A 24,471-nucleotide genomic window follows, 5' to 3' on the forward strand; every position below is an offset into this window, starting at 1 on the left:
AAGAACTGTCTTGTGGGCTTTTTTCAGATGGGTCCTTCAGTCCACCCGTTTGACCCTATGCACACATTCAAATGCTTGGACAGCCGAAGATGTTTTAATGATGGCCTAAGTGAATTATTGCATCAATAAAAAAGTTACTTTTAAAAATTACAAGTAACTCGGAAAGTTGGAAAACATCCATCCAAAGCATTTGTTCCAGAGTTTATGAGCAATATAAACTCTTAAAGAAAGCTCACTGCTAACTGATGACCGTATCAGTAATACATGTCCACGTGGACCGCATTTTCAACAGGTACAGTTATTTACATCTGTGGAGCCTACATCCCTCTTAGCCCGTGGCTTTTTCGAGGTCATTTCCCTGTTGAATTGCCAAAGCTAAATATACTGCAGTTAAGAATTTTCTACTTCTGTTGCTGCAATTCTGTGCTAAATGGCATAACACTAAGGTCACTATTTTTTCTGTTAATGTTATAAACCTTTCACTGTGGTCTGATTTCCTAACAGAAAACTGATGTCTGCAAACAACAAAAAAAAAAAAAGGGGGGGGGGGCAAAATATAACTTACAGTTTATAGATGTATAGTGCCATTGCAACCCTAACCTGAACAATCTTGAACACAGCGACGAATCCTTGCAGCTTTTTATGCCAGCGTATGCCCCTGAGCTTACAAAAGACCTCGAGAATAGAGCATGGCAAAATGTCAGTGTCCCACCATTCCTCTTTAAAAGTAAATCCCAGCGGTTAATACGCATGGCAGACATGCATGGGTCAGTCTCCTCCCGGGAAAAATATAGCACTGCTTAAAGTGCAGGACTGTTAAATATTTGCGTAGTTTTGAACTGAACCAGTTGAGAAAATCTCTTTTTCCTCATCCCAAGGATGTCCAAGTTTCCACAATTGTTCCTGGGGCAGCAATAACTGTGTGTAAACCATTGTCAATGCCGGGGGGGTGGCGGGGGGGGGCTACAAACGCCTTGCTCGTGAAACACAACTGAAGTTTTCCATCTCCTCATTGCTTCCTTGCCCCCCCCCCCCCAGCCCCGCGCCCGCCGCTGCTGCCGGGGGTCGCGGTCGGGCGGCCGAGGGAGGGAGGGAGGGCGGCGCGGAGGGGACCCTGTCGCCGTCCCTCTCGTGTCCCTGTCCCCGCGCGGCGTGGCCCGAGCATCAGGGACCGGGTCCGCCCGCTTCCAGGTTGCCGGGGCAGGGCCGCTTTCCCCTCCCACCCCCGGCGGCTCCCGGCCGCCTTGCGATATGCCGGGCCCTGCTACCCGGCGGCTTGTCATCCACCGCAGCCGGAGGCAGGGAGCAGCCCCTGGTCGGCGGCCAGCCGTCTCCCTCGCAGCTACCTCCCCGCGGCCGGCCGCTCCGCGGAGCGGGATCCTCCTGCCTCCGGTCCTACAAGTGACAGCGCGCAGAAACTCCGCGGCAGAGCCGCCAGCCAGCCCGGGCCAGCATGTCCGGGACCAAATACGTGGACTCGGAGGTAGGACCGCCGGGGGACGGAGCCGGGACGCTGCCTGCCCCGGCGCCGAGTACCTGCAGCGGCTCCGTGTGTCCGCGTGTCCCAGCTCCCCGGGGGGAGCGGGACCGAGGGGAGGGGCGGGGGGGTGCAGCTCGGCGGCGGACCCCCGCGGCCGGCGCCCAACCGGGCACCTGCGGGCAGGGACAGCGGGGCAGGGGGGACCCGCGGGGGGGGGGGGGGACACACGACCTCGTCCTCTGCAGCGGGGCAGGGGGGACCCGGGGAGGGGGGACGACGGGGACTCGTCCTGTGCAGCCGGGCGCTGGGGACCGTTGGGTGAGGGCGGTATACGGAGGGCGCCGGGGCGAAGGGGGCGCGGTGACGGCCGCGCGGGCAGGGCGGTATAGCCAGGGCAGTGCGGCGAGGGCTCCGCGCCCTGGTCCGCCTGGGGAGGGCGGTGTGGGGAGCCCCGGACGCTGCCCGCGGGGGGCAAGGCGGCTGCGCCCTCCCCGCTTAGGGGCGGCCGCGCTCCGCCCTGGGGCAAGGCGGCGGGGAGCGGGGCCGGGCGCGGGCGGTGCGGGGCCGGGGACGGGACCGGGGACGCCTGGCGGCGGGAGCGGCAGCGGGAGCCAGTGCCGTGCCCGGTACCGCGGGGGTGTGGTGTGAGCCCCGCGGCCGCCGTTAAATAGCCGGGGCGAGAGCCGCCCCCCTCAGCGAGGCTCCCGCCGCTCCGCGCACCCCGCGGGACCCGGGGTCGCCTCCCCCTGCCCTGCCCTGCCCTGCCCTGCCCTGCCCAACTCGGCTCGGCTCGGCTCGGCTCTCCCCTCCCGCCCGCTCTCCCTCTCGGCAGGGCTTTCTGTACACGGCGCCCATCAGGGAGCAGGGCAACATCTACAAGCCCAACAACAAGATGATGGCAGATGAGCTGAGCGAAAAGGCGGTGCGCGACGTGCACACCAAAGAGATCGACCTGGTCAACCGAGACCCCAAGCACCTCAACGACGACGTGGTCAAGGTGAGGGGGCCGAGGCGGGACGGGGCGAGGGGGGAGGACAGTGCCGGGCAGCTGCCTGTCCTCTACGTGGGCACTGCTGGACGACAGCGAACCGCTTCCCTCCACCTGCTGCAGGAGGGAAAGGGCCAGGGGGGTGTTCGTAATTTAGTGACCTTTTGGGTTTGGGGTTTTTTTTCCTTTTTAAACAAAAAGGAGAGCGTGCAGGAGAGGGGCGGGCAGCCCGCTGGAGCTCCTTGCAGAAGCGGGTCGCGCTGCAGCGCGGCGGGGCTCCGTCCTCCCCCCCCGGGCTCTCCCCGGAGAGAGCGCACCGGGCCGGGGCACTGCGGGGCCGCGTCCCGCCGGGGCTGGGGCTGGCGGCAGGCCCCCCCGGGGAAAGGGAAGCCCCGGCGAGGGGCTGCTGCGGCTGGGTGCCCCGGCAGGACAGCTCTGCAGCCGGGACGACCCGCCCGGGAGCGGGGGAGCGGGGGGGGGGGGGGGGGGGGGAGAAAAAAAATAAAATAAATTGCGTGACCTTATGTAACACCGGCAGAGGGATTTTCCTTCCCTCGGGCACGTATAGAGAGGCAGGGCAGGGAGGTGGCACCAGCCCAGCGCAGCCTGAGCTAGCTGCGCTGCTGGGCATGGCCTGCGGGACACATCACCCTCCCTAAGCCGAGTGGGTGCAAAATCAGAGGTCCGGGTGGTCGTTTGGAGTTGGGTCCTCGTTTTGTTTTGTTTTCCTTCCCTCAAGCAATGATAAATGGAAAGAAGCTAAGCAAAATCTAACTGTGCCGTTGTCTAGATTTTGTTTGTTTGTTTGTTTGTGTTTTTAAATCAGAGTTTGGCTGTTTTGACAAGTCAGGGTGAATGGATATTCTTGCTTGAAGTCACTCTGGTCAGAAAAATCATAGAGCTGACTCTTCTTTTAGCAGACAAGTTTTATACTATGCGTGTGAAAACTGAGGATGCTGTCATCTGGGCTTGTCAGAACCTAGGAAAAACGGGAGTTGCCCAGTCGTAGTGGGTGACTAAGCCACTAACTGCCTTACTTAGGGTCCAGCAGAGTCAGAGTGTGTGCAGCTCACTGTGTTTGTTGGTCAGGAAGACCCGTTATTGAAAAAGAGAAATACTGCATTGTTTCCAGAGAATAAAAAGGTTGGACTCTGGTTCCTGAATGTATGTCAGTAAAATGATTCATGCTATGTGCAGATAATATAGCCAGGTCCTGAGTAACCTCAAATTCCACTGACTTCAACACAATTTGAAGGTGCTGAATATGACTAGCCATCGTGCTGGATCAACGTTGAGAATTATCCCTCAGAGCAGGCTGAGGAGGAGGAGCCGTTGTCAGCTTTGGGATCTAGAAAGAAAAGGCATAAAGTTTTTATTTGTTTAGAAAAGAGGATCTGTGTACCTAATGGTACAAAACTTCCATTAAAATGGTTGATTTGAAAAAGGAGAGAGCAATTCTTTTTTCTTTTACCCACGGAGGAGTAGCTGAGTAGACAGGGAATGCAAGAGCTGAAGAATGAGACTGCATCATGGTTTATTGCGTACATCAACAGAAGAAGTCCCCAAAGCAACCAAACCTTCTGAGGATGAGTCATAGCCCCCAAGCAAGTCAGAATCCGGGTGTCCACAAACTTAACTAGGGAAAGAAAGATCCTGCTGGGAAAAGAGGGAGACCACTGACGGAAAAAACTCCTAACGGACTTAAAAGGAACTGAAGTGTACAAAGCCCATCCTGCCCTCCCTCCCTCCCACAGGGGCAATGATTAAGAAAGTTTGTTATGTCCAATCATCTAAAAGAAAGTTGAAAAATAAGAATTATAGGAATGGAAAAAACAAGCTTCTCAGTTTGTCCTTTTGAAATAATCATGGACCAACACATTCATTGAAAACCAGCAAACAGCCAGAATACCGCTACCGCCTCTGTGTCAGCAAGCGACCTCCTGGTAGTGCACATAGTCACATCAAGACACAGGAATGTACCAAAATGAATTTGATGTTAACCAGACAGGATCCATTTTGCATCATAAAAATGGCAGTATTTGTAAAAAATGTGGCCACTGTAAAGCAACGTTTTTCTGTCTTGTTACAAGGACAAAGAAGAATTACTTTGATTTTTATAAGTATTTCATGGATAGGTCCAACCTGAAAAGTGGAGAGAGTAATTTTGCCACAATTTGAGTTTATTTGGACACTGCTTTCAGGTTCAGCCTCTTAGACATAGCAATAAAGTTCAGATCCAGTACCTAGGGGACAGGCTTGGATTGGGGCAAAGATACACAGATTCAGTTCCTGCCTTAGCCATCAGTCTGTGGTCCCCTTCTGTCATGCATCTGCCTTTCTTACTTCAGCTGTAACTCATCCAGGCAGAGTGTAAAAAATACACTTGTGTAACAGAAGGAGTCCCCAGTCTCAGTCGGGTACTGAAAGTCAGAGAAAAAAAATGTTCGGGAGTGTTGTAAAGCCAGAAGTATGGTTCAGGCTAAGCTCAATTTTGTTTAAAGCCATTGCATTTTTCTAGATTCAGAACCTTCTGCTTTTTACCCAGCATTTAATGCATTTCTTGCCACTTGACTATGAGGCACAATAGCATGGAAACTGGGGACAAATCAGTCAGCCATGAAATAGAAATGATTAGACAGAGAACGAGGAATCTGCTCTGTAAGCAGCTCTCTAAAAGGCCTCAGTGTTGTCTGCATTCAAATACTTCCCATAGCACATTTTAAAAATAACCCTTGCTTGTGAGAAGCAGGAGACATGTTCCCTTGATGTGCAACACAAAGCATCTGCAACAGCTTCCTCTGCAGCAGATGATACATGGTGCAGACAGCAGTAGGGTAGGGATCCAGGCAAGAAGGAGGGACCCGGTCAAGACCCTTTTATAAAAACTAGACACATGGAGCAGCTTTTTACCAAAGATGTTCTTGGTGACCTTGATTTTGCTTATGGTTTCTCTTCAAATTAGCTTCCAAGCAGAAGATAAGTGCTGGGAGGTTTCCAGAAAAGTGGCATGAATGACTGGATTTCTGTTCAGAGAGGGATGGAAATGAGGCCTTACCGAACCTGAGGTCTGCAGGCAACAGAATTGGCAGCTCTGTGCTGGAGGAAGCACGATCTAGTAAAATCACCAGAATTTCCCTCCTGTTCTAATTCCTTCAGCGGGGAGCGGAAAGGAAGGAGTTTCTTCCTCATAGGACTTCCCTCGTGCGTCACCTCGGCAGGGGGAGAACGTGCAACAGTGGTCCCATTCCTTGAGGAGCTGGCTTGTGCAGTTGGCTAGTCACGCAGAGGGCAAGGAGGGAATCCAGCGAGGGAGAAACAGCCTCTGTGCACCTGGGAGCTCTCCAGGAGTCACGCTGATGATTATACAGCTATTTTGCCTCACAGTTGTATCTATATCGTATGTCCTTCACTGGACAATTCTACTCTTGGACTTGTGTCCCACAGGTTTTATTTATGTGTGATGAGACGCAACAGACAGGATAGACAGCTGATGGGTTTTTTTCTCTCATTCATTCCCCGATGACCCAGGACTCACGTGAAGGTGCCTGAAGTTCAGCCTTTGCTCTTCCTGTTTCCCAACCCAATATTGGTGTTTTCCAGAGGATGGCTTAAATTACAGCCTGCCAACTCTTTGGAGTTCAAAATTTCTCAAAGTATCTGTGGTCAAGTCTGCACTAAGTTTACTGAATTTGGAAGAAGCAGAGGAGGGAGCCAGTTCTCTTGCAGCTTGTGCTTCTTCGGTACTTCCTCGCTCCTTGCTCAGGATGGGGATGGATCTTGCAGCCAACCCTGCAAAGTCTACTCCTTTGGGACTGGTGAGGACCAAACGTGCAGTCACATCTGCAGCCAGATCACAGCTTTTTCCTATGGTGGTATGCCAGGAGGAAGGGCCTGTGCCTGGTCTACCATCCAGAACATAATTATTATTTTGTTTTAAACAAGTGGTGTCTATCTGCTGTTTGTTGCGTAAGAGTCCTTTTCTCTCTGGAAAAAAATTCCAGTACTTGGCTGCAGATGTAAGGATGCAGAGCTTTTGTACCAAGGTTTAAACAGTTATGTATTTGTGCCTTCCACTTAAAGCTAATGCAGTTAAGGGCAATTCAGCTCACTGCAAGGAAAAGTCTGGAATTTTTAGTTAGATGTTGACAAATACCATAACAACCTTATGTAGGCATTAGGGAGGAAAGTATTACTCAGCCATTTTAAAGCCATTTACAATTTCTGCTGCTTTCTGCTAAAAAGAGAGTTTTTTAAAAAAGCAGTTTGCCGTTTTATTTAATCCTTCACAATTACAGTCCCTCCCCGTTGCGCGGAGCACAGCGTAAGATGCTCAGAGAGATGACTAGGCAGAGCGCTTCCCCCCTCCCCACCTGAGAACCTCCTGGAAGGAAGGCAGGACTCGTCCTCTGCTCTTTTCGGATGGGAGGGCTGAGGCCTTGAGAGCTGTCACTCTGATGTGACAGCAGGCGTCAGCCTGGGGGGAGCTGAGTTCTGCTCTTCAACATGGTAAAATGAGAGAAAAGCAGAGCTCAGTCAGGTGCTTTTTCTGAAACAGGGAATTGAGTGAAATTTAATGCAGACCCCCTTTCTTTGTTTTCAGATATCATTAAAAGTCCTGAGAAAATAGATACATATATAAGTTTAAATGCATCAATATAAATATATAAATATGTAAATAATATATAATTATATAGAGAATATATTAATTTATAAATATACAACTATATAAATGTAAGAGTGTGTGTGTATGTTCTAATCCAAGCTTGTCGCCTGGGCTCTTGCTGTCGGCGGTGATGGAAGTTAGATGCCTCTGGAGGCAGATTCACATCCCAGAATTTAGGCCTAACCGCAGGAGGGGACGAGCGGTGCTCTCAAAGGGCACTTCTCTCCATTGACAATACATGTAGCTTAGACGCGAAAACTTATTTTTCCATAACTGCGTTTAAATAAAATGATTCTGAAACTTTGTGTCATATTAATGTCCAGCTGTGGGGTTTAGATTTAAAAATGCAAGACTATTCAAACGTTTGACTTTGGCTGCCCACATGATACAATTCTGTTTCAAATATTTCTTCCAAGGCTAGTCCAGGAGTGAAAGATTAGAAACTCAAGCCATTACGAATACCAGTTTATGCAAGGACTGAGCAAGTTTTCAGTGCTCTGAAAAACAGTTTTCTTGCACATTAATTAGGAGTTCCCAGACATGGAATTTCTGAATGTCTGTAAGATTACAGATAATAATGGCATCTGTTCTAACGAAAGATTCTTTCTCAAAAAAATGTGTTTGCGTTTAAGCTCATAGTATTATTAAAGCCTTATGCACTGCCTTCTTGCTTAGCATGATGAACATGACTCATAACTCCATAGGAAAATGTTCATTTGATGGCCATGGGGACTAAGCCAACGATTCAGCATGGATGTTCCTTCTGTTAGAATTTATTGGTCACTATCTCAGATTCAGAGGAGACAAATACTTTTCATTTCTGATAAATTCAACAGAATTCAGATTATACGCTAGAAAATTTTAAGAACAGTTTGAATTAATTTTAGATTTTTTAGCCCACTATATGGATAGAAAGACCATCTTCTGTTGCAGAGAGTATAGATGTCTAAAACAAAAAAAAATTATTGAAATCCAAAACTCCCCGGGGGAAGAGTGATAAATGTGTATAGTAGAGTGGTCTGCCCATGAGGTCCCCAGTGAGAAGTTGTTCTTTGTTGTATTTTAGGCAACAGAGAGAAGAAAATACAAATGAACTTGGATGACTCTGTAAAACTTGTGATCTCTGGAAAACTGAAGAGAGAAACAGTTCTAAACTAAGATAAGTTTGTCTTTCCCACAGCTCTCAAATACCCTTGTAATAAACAGACAGCAGGATGAAATCTACATCAGCAATTGATTTTTGAGCATTTTGATCCAGAACCACCATCTCTCTTTTCTTTTCCAGACAAACGACAGTAATAAAAACCATCTTGGTCTAAAAAGGATTTGTTATTTTGAAAATGAAAGAGAAGTTGTGCCATTTAATTTTATTTGATTTACTGGGGAGGCAGGTTTTACTCTGTTAGTCGCTTTATATTTTTCTGGCAGATTTCTTATGAAAAAGTCTTTTGAAAGTTTCAAAACAAACTTTGAATTTAATGCAACATCATTCTTGTCAGAAATTATGTCATCAGATTAGCATTCAAAAGGACAAATAGTTTCAGTACCACTATCCCCCCTCTAATGAGCATATTAATTGATAAAACTTGCACCCAATTTTATTCAAGATAGTCAAGGAGCTGTGCTATAGATGTTAGTGGGGCTATACAAGGATGAGGTTTGTCTGTAGACTTCTATTTATCTAGCCCATGTACTTTATTTTCAAATAAATGAGAACTGATAAATTCAACTTTGTAGATAAGAAGTGAGAAGATGCTCTCACAGCTGAAGGTGAAAGCGTCACATTCCCTGTCCAAATTCCTGCTGTGCTGAACTTATTCTCAGAGTTCCAAAAAAGCCTAAGGGAGTCTTACAGACGGATTGCAACACTTCCTCTGTCAACTTTGAAATCCCTTGTCAGAATTCAAACAAATGCTACAAAAAAAAGTCAGTTTTCCCTCAAGATCGGGTTAATATCTCCTGTAGACCTTAGCTGTAAAGTCTGCTGTTGTTTTATGAAGTCCAAATTCACATATCTCTGTTCTAGTGCAGTTTATGACAAGACCAGAACTGTAGACTAATGATATCTTGATTTTTATGAAATACTAAAGAAATATTTACCTCATGTTTAAGGATCAGTAACTTAAGATCTTCCATACGAAAGACAACCTTCTAACAGGAGAAATGCAGAGGCAAATTTTTTTTAAAGGAACAGAGAGGCAGCTGGGCATCATTGCACACTCGCTGTCAGCAATAAATGTATTCAGGTAGAAATGACGGAAAAGGTGAGAACAAGTTATACTGATTTCCTAAAAAGTATTGCAGCAGGTAACAGGAATGCATTTGTGGGCAGTATACCTAGTGAAGAGTCTCCTCTCCTTAGGCTCCCTTAACAAATGATAAAGAGAAAAAAGTGGGTTTCAGATCTGCAACACCCTTCAAAGGTGCCTGTCTCTCTCCAGGCACTACTAAAGAGTCTAAGGTCACTATATTTCCATTTTCCATTAGTGCTGAAATTTAGGAGGGATGAAGCTAGAGCAAGTTCTAAAAAGTTATACTTAATAGCAGTTTATTACCTTAACAGCAGGTCTGTAAACCTGCATTGAGGGCAATATAATAATATAATGTAAATATAATATATCATATTTTATATTATATGTATAAAATAAAGTATAATATAAAAATATAGTATAAAATCTGTTTACAGAATAGCTTTACTTTTATTAATGTTTCTGGATTCTGGTTAACTCCAGACTGCACTGGAATCAATAAAAGAATTCGCATTATCTTTAGTGGAGTCAACACTTCACCCCGGTGTTCATGTTGATGAATATACCTCTATACCAGCATACAGATGGACAGACATATGTGGATGTACACACACACAGACATATCAAAGTTCTCTGCTAAAATAGGTGTATCAAACAAGGAACTGTGGAACAAGAAACAAATGATAAAATGAAGAAAGCTTCTTAAGAATTTCTCTCTGGGAAAACTGCAATAACCTCCCAGCAGCCCAGTTTCCAGGGAGGAAAATAGCCATTTTATTTTCTGACTGCTTACTCCGACAACACCAACATATTTTCCAAGGAACTGGCTGACATGATATCCCCACCTGCACAGGAAGTTTTGCTGTGTTTTGGAGGAGTGCAGATGTCTCCTTGAAGCTGCTAGTCTTTCCTTCTGCTGGACTATATTGAGACAGGACGGGCAAGTGCTTCAGGAAGAGATCTCTGGAGAATGGCTGGTTGCTACAGTGCTGACCCATTGGCATCAGTCGCATTTTTCTCACGAGTACTTCCGCAGATTTTGATGAGCCTGCCCATCTGATAAAACAAAGCCCATCACCGGGGCTTTTCTGGTATGCAATCAGTAATTCAGCATGGGCAGGGAGCGGGAGGTTTTTCTTTCAGTCATTAGAAGCAAATTATTTTTTGGCTGTTTTCATTGATTTTCAGTTTGTGAAATGGTGATCTGCAGTCACGACCTTTTTCTAAGTCATGGAATTATTTAAAATTTTTCATAATCCATTTGAGTATTTGTTACATGTGCAGTAGGGGTCACTCCTGACCGGACTGGTTTTCTTCTCTGGCTAGAAGAGTGTAGTCCTTCAACTCTACTTTCCAACATGAATATCCTTATTTGTTAAAGCATTGTTTGCTTTTCTGGCATGCTCTATGGTACTCAGGAAAGATTCACTATTTCCATCAAGAGATCTGCCAGCAGAACACTTTTCTTGCCATATTATGGAAAGCAGGCACAGGGATACAGGGAATGTAAGGCAAATTCATTGGTCAGTTTGAACAAGTAACTGTGGTGGAACAGTTCCACTTGCTTGTTTAGGGTTTCATTCACTTGTCATTTTTCTGCGCTTAACCAGCCTTACACAGAAACTATGGTCCTAGCCATTTGTGCTCATGGCACCTCTTTTTTTGTGCGAAGGACTGATCTGGCCAGTATCCAGAAAAGCAGTGTGCTCTGAAGACAGAGATCAAGGTTGACAGGCAGAGGCTAATCTTGCTGCACCCCAGCCTGGAGGGACTCTTGGGGTTCCCTTGTTAGATGCTTGCCACCATACTGATAGTAAAGGTGATTTACTGTCTTGTGACTGAACTTATCCCATCTCTGAACACTGCTGGATGTTCACGTTTTGTAGTCACCCGTGCTGTAGCCTGAGGCTGATACAAATACTCTGGAATAGGATGAGTTTTGCCTTTACTACACACCTGACAGTGCCTAATGTTTGCTGTTGAAAACAATGATTAGTGAGGAAGTAGAACATCCAGGCATCATGAAGCTCTATGTTTCAGGAACAAAGTACCAGCTTCTCTACACAACTGCAGGTAAACATTTGCCAGGTGGAGATTACACAGTGCTCTTAAAAGGGTGAATGAGTCTCCTGGTGCCTGGGATGTGAGGGAAGGGAGAAGAGCTAAGGAGACTCCTAGAAGACCCAACACCTCCCATGCTCTTTCCCTCGAATTCAGTAGAAACAACCTTATAAGCTTTTTCACCATTTTCTGATAAACTGTGGCAGTGGTCCGGAAGACAAGCATCAGCAGATGTGGAAACATGATATTTCAAAGGGTCAAGGAATCATTTAGATGTTTAGCTGGTATCATTGATTTAACAGAATGGTTGTGAGCTTATTGCTTAATTTTTTTTCTGCTGCTGTGATGCCTTTGTTCTCCAAGCACCGTAACTGGAAATTTTGAAGTTCCAAATAGTATGTGGAAGTACAAAAACTAATAATGATCTCATATGCTCATGCATTTTCTTATTTTTCTTAACACACACCACAGCCTTCTCCAAAGTTAGTAGTGCTGCACCTGTCCTGAACGTCACCTCCCAAATGTGACTTGTGCCATAGAATGGCTTGTCATTTTGTGATCCTTTATACATTTTCTTCTGTTGAATTTTTCTTTAAAGGGCATTGAATGCATTGGGAAATTTTAGACATTGCATTTATCACAAGAGAAAAAAAGATCATATCTGTTTTTTTCTATATGTCTGTTTCAAGTCTTACAGGGACACATTATAATATGGTGGAACAGTATTATACTTACAGTCTTGGCATCATGGAAAAACCAGTTGAAAAACAGCACAGGGTAAGCAGTAAAGACAGTTTCCATACTCTGTGCTAAAAATGTAAAGAAAACTAGCTTGTGACTCTTTCTTGTATAGATATACATTCAGACTTGACTATAGCCCTGGTCTGGCAGAGTGTGTAAGCACATTGACATCAGTGGGGCAGTTCACATTTTTCAGGTTGTGTGCATATTTAGGTGGTTTGCCTGATTGGAGATATTAGTGATCAATCAAGAGAGGTCCAGTAAGGATCTGAGCATCCTTTCACTGACTCCAAAAGATACTGATGGCACTCAGAAATGTACACATCCTCACCGTTTGTTTGGGTTCCTCCTCAGTGGAGTAGTGCTGGTGCTTGTCAATGCAAACTGCACGCTGTGAGCACAGTAACAGCACACAGCTACCACACACAAAGATTTGAATAATTATAGTTACAATCACAGAAATGTAGATTAGGTCAAAACCCCCATAAAATGCTGGTCAAAGCCCCCATAAAATGCTGATGGTCTTAATAATTTTTTTTTTTGATTGACCCAGCACAGTAAATTTTCCAATGTAATGGATATTACGTACCTCAAAGAACAAACTTTTGCAGAGAAGCACAACTGGTAAATAGGCAATTTGAGATTGGCATTTAACACAGCTTTCCAGCCTGCCATGTTTTGATACATAGGGACTAAAGTGGCAGGGTCAACAGGTCACCTATTTTCATATATAAGGCATATATTCTTGAGTCAGCTGGGGTTTTTTTAGAAAAAACCAGTAATCTTACACTGCTAAGCTTTTTTAATAAATAGTTTTTTTCTTTAAACAGACTTGCAAAAAAGACGACAAATTCCCTATACCATTTCCCTTTCTTGTAAATAAATGCCTTTTCGAATCAAAGCAGGTTCCTTAATTTCCTGGTAAAAGTTTAATAAACATATGCAGAGCAAAAGAAGCTGTGGTAATTCTCACAGTAGAATCAGACAAAAGCTTCAAGCAATGTAAAAAAGAGCTTTACCAAACTGAATAGTAGGAAACAAAGAATAGCTGAAGTCAGGAAGTGTATTGTAGGCATGGAACAGGAGTTGACAGTGTTTAATAGCTTTGGCTGAAACAGAAGGCCGTAGCGATTTATTAGCATCCTTTAGAGGGTCAAAACACATTTCCTTTACTTCTCTCCTTGTTGCAAGTGAACGTGCCTGTATTTTCATTAGCTTGGCAATAACTCAATGTGATTTCACAGCACACCCTGACAGCTCTGGAGGAACAAACAGCATGCTGACCATGCAATCTACTGAACAACACCTGTGCCTAACCTAAACATGCCTTTGATGTAGATAAAACAGAGATCTTCACAGATCTACATGCACCTGATGCTTTGGCAGAAGTGGCCTTGAGAACAGTACCCTAAAAGAGGTATCTTATCCTTGCAAGCCAGTTAGATTAATTTCCAGAAATTAGAGTGTCTTTCTTCCCTAGGGTCATATTTCTGGCCACTTCTCTTTCTGCTGTCAGTCCTATTTTTACTTTACTTAGTTCAGTTGGACTCCTGTTATCAGCCTGATGGCACTCAACCGTCACTGAGTGCTACTGAACTAAAAACTGGAGGAGAGTAATAGGAGGGACTGAGGAGTGAGTAATCCGAGTGATGTAAATGTAATCCATAGCAAGGCAAAATGCATCCAGTCACCCAGTCCTCCTCCTGCCTGTGGAGGTCTGATCCCTATGAGTTAAAAACAGGATCTTTCATGGGAGTGGTTCGGTGCAGGAAGAATCTGGGTGATATCTCAATTCCGGCCGTGTAAGGACTTATCCGTACTGCCTGAACAGTGAAATAAATAGAGCGTTTCCCAGCCAGGGGATCTGTACGTGATCTGTTAGCAGGTGAGAAGTAGAAGAGCCCAGATTACCTCAACTCCTCGCCTGTCTTTACTTAGACTGTGCACTGCTGCGGGTAAGTCTGGGTTTGGACAGCACCGCAGAGGTTCACCTTCCAGTCGTAGCTGGACTCTCTTGAGATGTACGTAATTTCATAACATTCTTATGGCTTTCAGGGAGATAACAGCTTCATTTTAACACTGTATTCAGGTGAGAGTTTTTAGAGTTGCCAGGCTGTTTTTCTGTCTTTTCGCTCTCGAGTTCAGTTTGGTATCTCCCTTATTCAAACTGGAGCAACGTGGAACATGAGACTTGAGGAATAATGAAATGGGAAAGATATGGTAGTGAGACATCAGCTGTGGTTCCTACAGGGCCATCTATTCAGCTTCTGCACATTGGTAGAAACATTCCGAGAGGTGTTGAAATTGCTCCAAGTAACCTCTTGACAATTGTTGGTGGCATGAATATATTGTTATTATCATCTCACAGGCAGATTGATTCCTGAGTACTTTTAGGACAACTGTGTATGACTGGAACTGGGAAATCCTTGCCAAAGATATATCATAAATGTTCTAATATTAGCATCATCTCCTGGAATGAGGACAGGGCTGTCCATCTGGAAAAGTTATACAGCATGATTCTTCTGTCAGCTCCCCAGGATTAACTCCATGGACATCTTGGAGCGCACAACAGGCTAAAAACGTTAGTTACTGAGAATCTTGATTACAAAAAGTTTACTATTTGATTTAAAAACCAATGAGTTTACTGGCTTCCATTTTTCAGTAAAACATTCATTATAGCGAATTATTTTGAAAGGAATCAAATTACGGGCCAGTCTTACGATTTATTTTAAAAGTTCTAGGAAATTCACATTAACCTATGGTTTCTTTTTGCATGCCAAAAGTGTGCTTTGCTGATAAAAATAGGTCCCACTTACCTAAATTAAAGATGTAACCATGAAAAGGCTGATGCAGCTCAATGCAAACTTGCTTTCCTGCTGAGATTTAATATTTCCCTTATCGGCCAGTTGAAAAAGTAAAAGGTAGACTTCACCACAACTGAACTGAATAAAAAGACTTTAGGCATGACCCTGAATAGCCCTCAATGCACTGAATTGCTGTATGATGGCTGTGTGCACAAACTGGCTCTGCAAAGGATCACAACATCAACTGGTGGGAAGCATCCAATAAATTGCCAGAAGTTTTAGAATAAGAGGCCTATGCTCAACCATGTAGTCTTCATGTAGTAGCATTTTTTGAGAAGCAACTTTTTTTTGCTGTAATCATCTTGGGGTTTGCCATCATCTGCATGCTTTTATTGTCTGATTTCAAGGCAAACATTGATGAGAAGCTAAGACCACCCAATTGCTTTGAAAATGAGCTAACATGGGATATGGGCTACAACAAAAAGTTTGCTTTTAAATAGCTGCAAAAACAGACACTATAAGTATGCTTGCTTGTGCATTCCAAAAAGAAAATATACTTGCTCCGGCATATGTAATGTATGCTCGGGCATACATTTTTCCAACATGTGTACTCGGTTGAATGAGATTGATTTCAGTGAACAATATACAGATCTTGAAATCATCTTCGGGGGCGGGGCGGGAGGAATAGACATAAGAGAATTAGATGCCATCATCTGTAGATATTACTGACTTCTCCATGTATGCATCTACAACCTTTTCTTCTTTCTTTCACGATGCAGTCCTAAAATCCCGTAACTGATACAATGACATCTGATTGTTCCATTCAGTAAAAAGATCACAATACATCCAGGGAAGTTCCTTGCTCTGTCTTACTAGACTGCAGCTAACTTTTAATGACTGATTCATGTAATTATTTTATGGCCAATGTACTGCATAAAGCTAATTTTTTGTCAGTTGTTTAGTCCCCAAACATGAACTTTTATATCAAATAACCCCACAAAGAAAATAGAGAGCATATTGTTGCCTGTAATACCTTTCCCAGAATTAGAGTTATTTCCACCAGAGCTTCAGTCTTGCACCCACTGAAATTACAGAGCCCAAATAATTTCCAATTTCCTGTCTTCACTCAGCAGTGAATGTAGTATACTTCCTATGCTGTCTTTAGACACTGATTTCAAGGAAACTGTTTTCTAAGATTTGTACCAAAAATTCATGTGTATGACCTACAGAAGCAGAGGTTATTGCATACCTGTAGAACTATTGCAGAAGAGAACCGTGATTCAAACTCTCTTTTCATTTTCTCTTTTTGTAGCTAGTATTTAAAATTATGCTGTTCAGTTTCAGAAAGTCCAGACAGACTTTTGTCTCTGCACGCCTTTACAGACAAGTGCGCAGCACTGAGGTGTGTTCCTCAGGTACTGCGCCAATGCAGTCTGCCATTGGATTCTGTGGAGACAGAATTTCAACCCAAATGTTACCTTTAGGTGTGATGGTGATGATGATGATGATGATGAATTCCCATCCCAAAGAATCATAGATCACTTTCAGATCACCAGAGCCTAGTTCAGAGTAGCAGATAAAGAGAAGGTTTATAGTTTGCATTATATGATGTCTAGAGAGAAGCACTGGCAGAGAGTGATGTTTAGGCCTGGTAATATGTTGAATTAAGCCAGCTTGATGTTAGACATTCAAGATACTTGGTATCACAGCTGATCCTGAAATTTCCTCTCAAGGACTTTCAAGCCCTTCCAGCAAATTGCACCTAGACCATGCAGTTTTGCTTTGGAATTACCTTTTTTGTTTAAGAAACTGGAAAGTCCAGGGGTTTTATAGTATTTTTCCCTTTGTTGGTTAACATCTGTTTGGAGGTGACTGAAGATTCAACAGGAGAGAGGGAGGAGTTCTTTCAATTATTATGTATATTTTAGATTAAAAGAAGTGATTGTGAGCCTTTTCCTACAGTATAAGCAATACTTACACTAAGTGTATGGATATTCACCTCCCCCCAGCATGCTAAGGTACTGTTGCCCGAGTTTCTGAGGCCACTGGCCCATATCGTCCTTACCCTGCTCCTGTACATCTTCACTTACAGCAGCATTATCATCTCACTTTGGGATCCAGTCCCAAGAATGCAATTTCTTTTTTTCTTTCATCTGATTTAAACGGTCATTTAGTTTCTTGCAGAGGAATAGTGTGTGATATTCTGTTTCCTGCGGAATGCAGTACCTATACAATTGGTTGTGCTAACTAAATTAAATATCCTGTATTGTGGGTTATATCAAACACATGTTTGTGTGACATGGAGCTGAACCATCAGTGCAATTCTGTTAATTTTCTAATAGAAATGTTATGACAATTAAGTTTCCTGAATAGCTCAGTATTTCAACAGAGAGCGGTAAAATATGCCTGTTGGAATGCACTGCTTCCTTAGGTGACTTTTTGAACTATTTATGAATAATCAAAAGTATGAAATATGTGGAAGAGTGTGTTCCTTCTAAATATTAATATGTTAGCCTGGCCATGTCTTTCATGACCAGAGTGTTATCACATAAACAGGATAGGCTAGAACAAAACGGCTCTAATGTGAAGAGCCTCCTTATGTTTAATAAGATGAAAGAGCTCCCTAACCCTTTCAGACTATGGAGGAGCTCCACCTGATGCAGATCTAAATCCAGCATTTTATTTTTCAGTCTACTAAGAACTATGTATGCCTAAGTATATATTCAAATAGCTAGCCTCACCATTTATTCACTGTCAAAATCAGCAATGCTATACAAGGAAAGATGGGAACATTTGGGCAAATAAAACACATTTTATTGATACATGCTTGAGGTGTGTAAAAACTCAAAGTAGTGACTGCATTTATTCCATTCATAAAGACGTGAAACAGTTAAGTTAGGCAATGAAAGCATGATGATTCTGTTCACCTGGTTCGTCCTTTAAGTAGACTCTAAGGGCACTGCATACCCTTAGGGTGTAGGAGGTGAGGAAAATATATTCAGTTTTGTTGATAGCTCCATGTAGAAGTTAGATGTCTAATTTTGAGCTAATCATTGAGGCTCCCTGGTAGTCACTGGAAGAAGATAGTTACTGAAGATTCATGCCTTAAATGATGTGTTAAAATGGGTTGAATCACGTTGGGGTGTAGGAAGTATGTGCTTCGGTGTTTTGTTACAGGGGACCATTGCTCTGCAGGAAAGGTGTTTCTGGAATCCACCCTTGATGCAAACGTCTGACTCACCTGACTTTGTGTTCTTTGCTGCAGATTGATTTTGAAGATGTGATTGCTGAGCCAGAGGGAACACACAGCTTTGATGGGATTTGGAAGGCCAGTTTTACCACCTTCACTGTAACGAAATACTGGTTTTATCGTTTACTGTCAGCAATCTTTGGCATTCCTATGGCTCTCATCTGGGGCATCTACTTTGCCATTTTGTCGTTCCTGCACATCTGGGCGGTGGTGCCGTGCATAAGGAGCTACCTGATTGAGATCCAGTGCATTAGCCGCGTCTATTCGATCTGCATCCACACGTTCTGCGACCCACTGTTTGAGGCCATAGGCAAAATGTTCAGCAGCATCCGAGCCACAGTACGGAAAGAGATTTGAGGGACATTTCAAGGAGAGCCATCAGTCTAGGAAGGGCGTGGGGGGGGTGTGTTGTTTGGAGTGTTTTGGTGCCAGTTTCGTGTTTCCCAAAGCAACATACAGCAACTGGTGGTGGATATACTGGCCCAAAACAAAGAATCACTTGCTCAGTTTCTGTTTCTACTGTTTATACTTACTGGATTAGTTGTTTCTTTTTTTTTTTCTTTTTTTTCCCCTTCAGTCTGCATTTCAAACTAACCTTAAATGGCCATTCTTCCATGCCAGCTGCGTATCATTTTGCTGGCTGTTCAATTCAGAAGCTGAAGTGCTGTTGGATGCCTTTTTATCTCACCCTTCATTCCTTGTGAGATAAATCCACAGTGATACTGAAGAACGACAAAAATGCTTTCCAACACGATAAAGCCATTCATTTTATTGTGGTCAGATTGCACAGAGCTATTGCAGCAGAATGAACGAGACCAGCTGGCAGGTTTTAGCAGAATGTTCTTTTTCAATCGGATTGTCAGTTGACTGCAGCTATTTACAGTCATGGTCAGATATGGTGCACTATGAAGAAATTAGTTAAGTAAACAAATTACTGAACTAATATATGTCCTGAAAATCTAACACTTTATCAGGTTGGAGACATTGACATGTGAAAGCTTTTCATGTGCATAAAAAGCTTCCGTCAGCACCTTTCTGTCTCATTCTCTCTTGGAAGTTTGCATCCAGTTATTTCTCAACCTTTGCTAGGATTGCAGAAGCAAACTGCAGTTGAGAACTAAAACTGGTCATTATGGAAACGTTTTCCTGACTGTGACTTATGACACATCCCTGAGCGAGCATTTAGGTGCTTATCTCATAGGCTTCTTTTTTTTTGCAAAGTATTCATATAAATACATATCGCAGGTATGCCAGAGATAACCCTGAGTTACAAGAAAAATGAAGGTGTGCCAAACACAAGCCACATGAGGCCAAGGAGGAGCTGCCCCTGAGAGAAACTTTTCTATCAGCTTTCCAAACTTCCCTATCAGCAGAAGTCAGCATGCCACTAGCACACAGATTATTTTCAGGATGCTTTGCTGAGTCTAACCTAATCCATCACAAGAGATGATTTAGAAACTTCACTTTTGTGGGTTGGTTTGTTCGTTTTTAGCTGAGCTGCAGCATCAGGAAGTCTTAAATGGAGGGCGTTGTGTGAAACTACCGTGTTGCAAAGTGCAAGGCCTAGAAAGCAAAGCCTTTGCGACATGTTCTGATGCTGTGACCTGCAAGAGCTTTTTGCCCTCGTGACAGTACTGTGTTCAGAGACACTCTCTGCATCCTCATATGGTTCAGAGATGCTCTCTGCATCCTCATACGGTTTGCGTGAAGCATTTGTAAAAATAGTTGTGAGGCTAATCAGCTTTATTGTAAACCAAGCTGGGGCCTGAGCCTGCTCCAGTTGGGATCTCCAGCAAACCAGTTCTTGACCTCAGAGAGTGCAAGATTTGGCCCTTGGGATGAGCATGGAGCTGTCTGGTACACCTACAGCTTTTTTGTTTAGCGCTGATATTTCACATATTGCTTACCTAACACGGGAGTGCCTTCGGTTCAATTTCTGCCAAAGCATTGAAAACTTTAGGAAATGCTGCATTTTTTAATGGGGGGGGCAGGGGGGTGGGGAAGAGGGGAGAGGGTGCACAAAAAAAAAATTGCAAAGCTATTAACTACTATTGTTTGCATTTAAAACAGACACTGGTATGGATATAGTTTTATGTTTTTCTATGTACATAATGGAGAGTGTACTATTATAGATTTTTTCAGTATTAAAAACAAGCGAGATTGTAAACAAGAAATATTTTATCTTTTTATGAGGAAAATCACTCTGAAGAAAACCTTCTTGATTTACCATATAAACTGAATATCCTGAAAGATGTCTGTTCACTTAGAGTTATTAGTCCCTAATCCAAATACGTTGCTGATCCAAGACATTTACATTGTTATACGCTTACAGATATAACTGACACTTTTTTTAATTCTGCATGTACATTAAAGACTACAATAAAAAGATGTTTAATGGTAGCACCTGTCTGACTTCTTTTTCCTTGAAAGTCATGTGAATAAATCTCATTTTATTAGGAAGAAAAGCCCAATATTTCTTGACAAAGAAACAGAAAGTGATGTCATTTGTTTCTCAAGAAAGAAAGCGCAAAACAGTCTTAATTTGTGGTTCAGGATCTGACTCAGGAAGGTTCTCCCCAACAAAAAATTACATTTTTCTCCCAAGTAAATATTTTCTGCTGCTAAATAAGTAGGCAGTAGAACTAGTGAATACAGCATTGAATAGGGAGCCTAAGCTTGTTTAAATGCTTAAGGATGACAAATTCCATTGCTTTCTTGTTCTGCAGTTTTGCAACATTTCAAATTAGGATAATGATGTTTACGTTTAGATTATTTTAATATCAAATAAACAGAACAATGTCATAATACAATGAGTTGCTTATAGTTCATTTTACGTGGAAGACTGACCATCCAAAATTCAGATCTGGATTGTCCAGATAGCTTTTCCGTTAAAATTGTTTAAAGCTTTCATTTTGAGTCCAGTGGAAACAGGATTGTTCCTAATAAAAGCTCATTAGCCTAAGCATTTAATGTATGGAAATAGGGGAATGACAGCTTTTATCCAGCTGCGTATGGACCTAACTTGTGACAGGACAGTTCTTTTCTATGGAATTATTGCACAATACCCGTCACGCCATTAACCTAGCACACTGAAGTCCAACAAAACAGGCTATTGCATTTTGACCTACAAATCTGTTAACCATATTTTAATGTTCAAATGGCAGATACCAGCTTAAGGTAGTCTGTCATATGTTTTCCAGTAGCAGAACAGTGTGTTTAATGGTAGTTAATAGTCCAATGGTAGCAAATAGTACATTGAATTGGACTATGAATTGTGAGAAAATGTAAAATATTTTAAAAGGTAAAAGGAAAGTTGTAATGTGAAAGTAAAGCAAATGAGCATTCCAGTATTCAAAAATACCTTGTTTTTGCAAAAAGCCTGATAGTTTCAGAACAGACACATCTGTTCATCTTAACCATTTATAATGTCACGTCTCCAGGAGTCTTCATGGGAGAGATGTGCAGATTCACCCTGTGATTGCACTGTCCCTGGCACTTTGCTGGGCAGCGGGCACAGGGCTGTGCTGTGTGTGAATCTCACACCCACGCTCCTGCCAGGCTCTCAATACAATATCACTCATGATCAATACCACAGTCACAACACACCCCATAGCAAGATCCAGGCTTGTCTACTAGGGGACTAGACATTAGCTGTTAGACCATGGCATCAGGCAATCTCCTATCATGGCTGTAAATGTGGTGTAGATAGTCTTACGCTACTAGATATGAAAGTCAGCGTCATAAGCTGCACCAGGACCTGTGGGTTCAGGTGGGTTCAACACCACTTTTTCCTCCTACCAGAAAACTTTCTTGACTGTTGCTGGCCACTCTTCTCATCCTCTGGGTCACCAGTTCTTAAATTGTGCCATTTAACTTCAACCATTTTCCTTTGAATACCCTGAGACAACATATGGGGGAGCTGGACACTCCAGTTAAAACCAGCTGGAGCAACAAAGTTTTGAGAAATGAGAGTGTGAACTGCATGACTGTGTGGTTGATCTCTCTGAATTTGATTAAGAACAGTGGACTAAATGCAGAATATTTTTTTGAAATACATGTATTGGAATGAATGACAAACCATAGGCTTTTATTAATGATGGAGAATTTCCATAGCTGCACCCAGGCTATCTTTTGACCCTCTCTTATGTTAAACTAGAACTGTTCTCCGTTCACTTGCTTGCTTTTATTGCCTTGTGCGTCTGCTGCATCCTCCTCCTTTTTTTCCTCATGTCCTGAGGAGGAGGAAAAAGGCACAGAATAAAAGTCTTTGCTGAGCTAGACACCTTTGCTGTCTTCATCTGTGTCTTACAAACCTTAACTCTTTCACTTTGTGTTATCTGACACTGGCACACCATGTGATATAGGTTATGTTATTTCTATCTTGCTTTCTTCTGTAGAAGTTTTAATTGAAATTTCAATTGTGTAGCTCAACTAGCACATCCTGTCTTCAAGATGCTTTTCTCTATTATGGCCTTCTGCAGGCACAGTGGTAAAATGTTTCACATTTGATAACCATGGCAATATATAAATGCACAGTATTCTCACCAGATTTGTAACTGCTTTTACTAAGCATGGCAAAAGTGGGAAGAGAGTGATTAGGCTCAGTACCAGCCTGTGTCCTCCCCCTTAGACAAGACACATTTTAGTGTTAATTCAAGACACAATCCACTAAAGGCCCTAGGCTCAATGCCAGTAGGTAATTTGCTTTTGTTCTGAGAACCTGAATTTACATAACCCTGCAGACACCTGAATTTCTGTGGCACATAATTGCCAGTAAAACTCACTGTAAGGATACCCAGGTCACACCTACGCACTGCTGGGATGCTGGGATGTACAAATGAGATGTTCCTCTGGCTGCCACCCTCTCCTGCAGGAACTGGAGATGATAGGTATTCTCAGGGATCACTAGCAAGAGCTGGGAAATGATGCTCGTTGTAGTCTAGCATCTCAGTCCTTGAGATGATAGAGGAGACTTAAACTCCTCTCACTGCACTCCGAGGTGTAAACTTAAGCTGCTCGCTGCTCAGTATGCTCACTACTCTAGATCTAATTTTTATAAGACCAATTCTCCTTGGGTGCTGTGCAGGAACTAACCATAGACCCCTGATGTGGCATGACGGCTCCCAGTAGGTGCCAGGTCACCTTAAAGGCACCACCTGAGCTTTGTGACACCATTATTGGTCTAAAGTCTTCAGAATCCATGTTTTCCCTTCCATGAAGCAGTGGTCAGTGCAGAGAGGAATAAAAGCATTATAATCTCCAGTTCTAGCACTTCTAGAGATAATTCTGTTTGCCAGCCTGAAACACCAGGGACCTATGCTGAAGGTTGCTTTGCTTTCTGCAGACTGACAGCAGCTCTCAGGGGTTGTTTTGGCACCCAGGGTTTAACTTAAATCTAAGGCTGTCATAGCTGTGACGTTCTCAGTTGATCATATCTCTGAACCTTTGTCCAGGATATGGAGTACTCCTGCAGTGCATCTAGGCACTGGCAATCTTTTCCTGACTATTTATTCTGAGCTACAAAATGCTTTAGACCAGAGGATCAGCTCAGACGAGCCTTGAAGGACCAAGGGATTTGTAGTTGTGTAACTTTTTGGCAACTATCAGAATATAGGCCTTCATCTGTGACTATTACTCATCAAAACATTCAGCCTGCCCACCTCCAGCAACCAGAGCTCTGGATGTAGCTTGCCAGATGTACATGTTGCCCGAAATCCTACTGGCAGAAAATCCAAAGTGAAAAAAGTGACATGGAAACTAAATAGTTGGTGCTAAGAGAAAAAAAACAAAATGAAGAAGTACTTCAAAAGGATCAGATATATTCTACAGAGAGAACGATGGGGTGAGAGAATCTCAGGGGTCTGCCTTGCATACTCAAGGAATGAGGAGAAGCTGTGCACAGCAGGCACATTTCTGGCAGTGATAGATGGATACTTTTGGAAAGAAAAAAGGAGAGGGATGACTCTTCGTACCTTTCTTCAGTTCCTACCTGTAACATTTTGCAGGTAAATTCTGAACTGAAAGAGAATCCTACAGGAGAGCGAATATGAACAGTGCAGCGATAGGCACCAATAGAGACAGCAATAACCAAGGCATTAAAGCATCATCAGGATGTGCAAATTTGTACTTAAGCTTGGCTTGCCTTGAGGAGGAATGACCATAGGTATGGCCGGATAGAGCTAGTTTTAAATGCACTGACAAATCAGCTCAGAACTTGCCTTGGACACAGTATGCA

The 24,471-nt window shown here is 43.3% G+C and overlaps 1 protein-coding gene across 1 annotated transcript; it reads left to right on the forward strand.

Moving 5' to 3' along the window:
* The first annotated feature begins 1,316 nt into the window (after positions 1-1,316).
* CAV1 (caveolin 1) lies at positions 1,317-20,636 on the forward strand. Its single transcript, XM_052790199.1, has 3 exons — positions 1,317-1,483; positions 2,313-2,477; positions 18,252-20,636. The coding sequence occupies exons 1-3, from the start codon at positions 1,454-1,456 to the stop codon at positions 18,591-18,593; spliced, it is 537 nt and encodes a 178-aa protein (XP_052646159.1). The 5' UTR covers positions 1,317-1,453; the 3' UTR covers positions 18,594-20,636.
* Positions 20,637-24,471: the final 3,835 nt, after the last annotated feature.

The sequence above is a fragment of the Harpia harpyja genome, chromosome 6 (assembly GCF_026419915.1).
Source record: "Harpia harpyja isolate bHarHar1 chromosome 6, bHarHar1 primary haplotype, whole genome shotgun sequence".
In the NCBI taxonomy this organism is placed as follows: Eukaryota; Metazoa; Chordata; class Aves; order Accipitriformes; family Accipitridae; genus Harpia; species Harpia harpyja.

What these genes read in the sequence shown, in the direction of transcription:
- CAV1 (XM_052790199.1), top strand. Translation starts at nt 1,454, where the DNA reads ATGTCCGGGACCAAATACGTGGACTCGGAG. An exon ending in CCAAATACGTGGACTCGGAG is followed by an intron (nt 1,484 to 2,312) that starts GTAGGACCGCCG and finishes CCCTCTCGGCAG; the next exon opens with GGCTTTCTGTACACGGCGCC. An exon ending in TCAACGACGACGTGGTCAAG is followed by an intron (nt 2,478 to 18,251) that starts GTGAGGGGGCCG and finishes TCTTTGCTGCAG; the next exon opens with ATTGATTTTGAAGATGTGAT.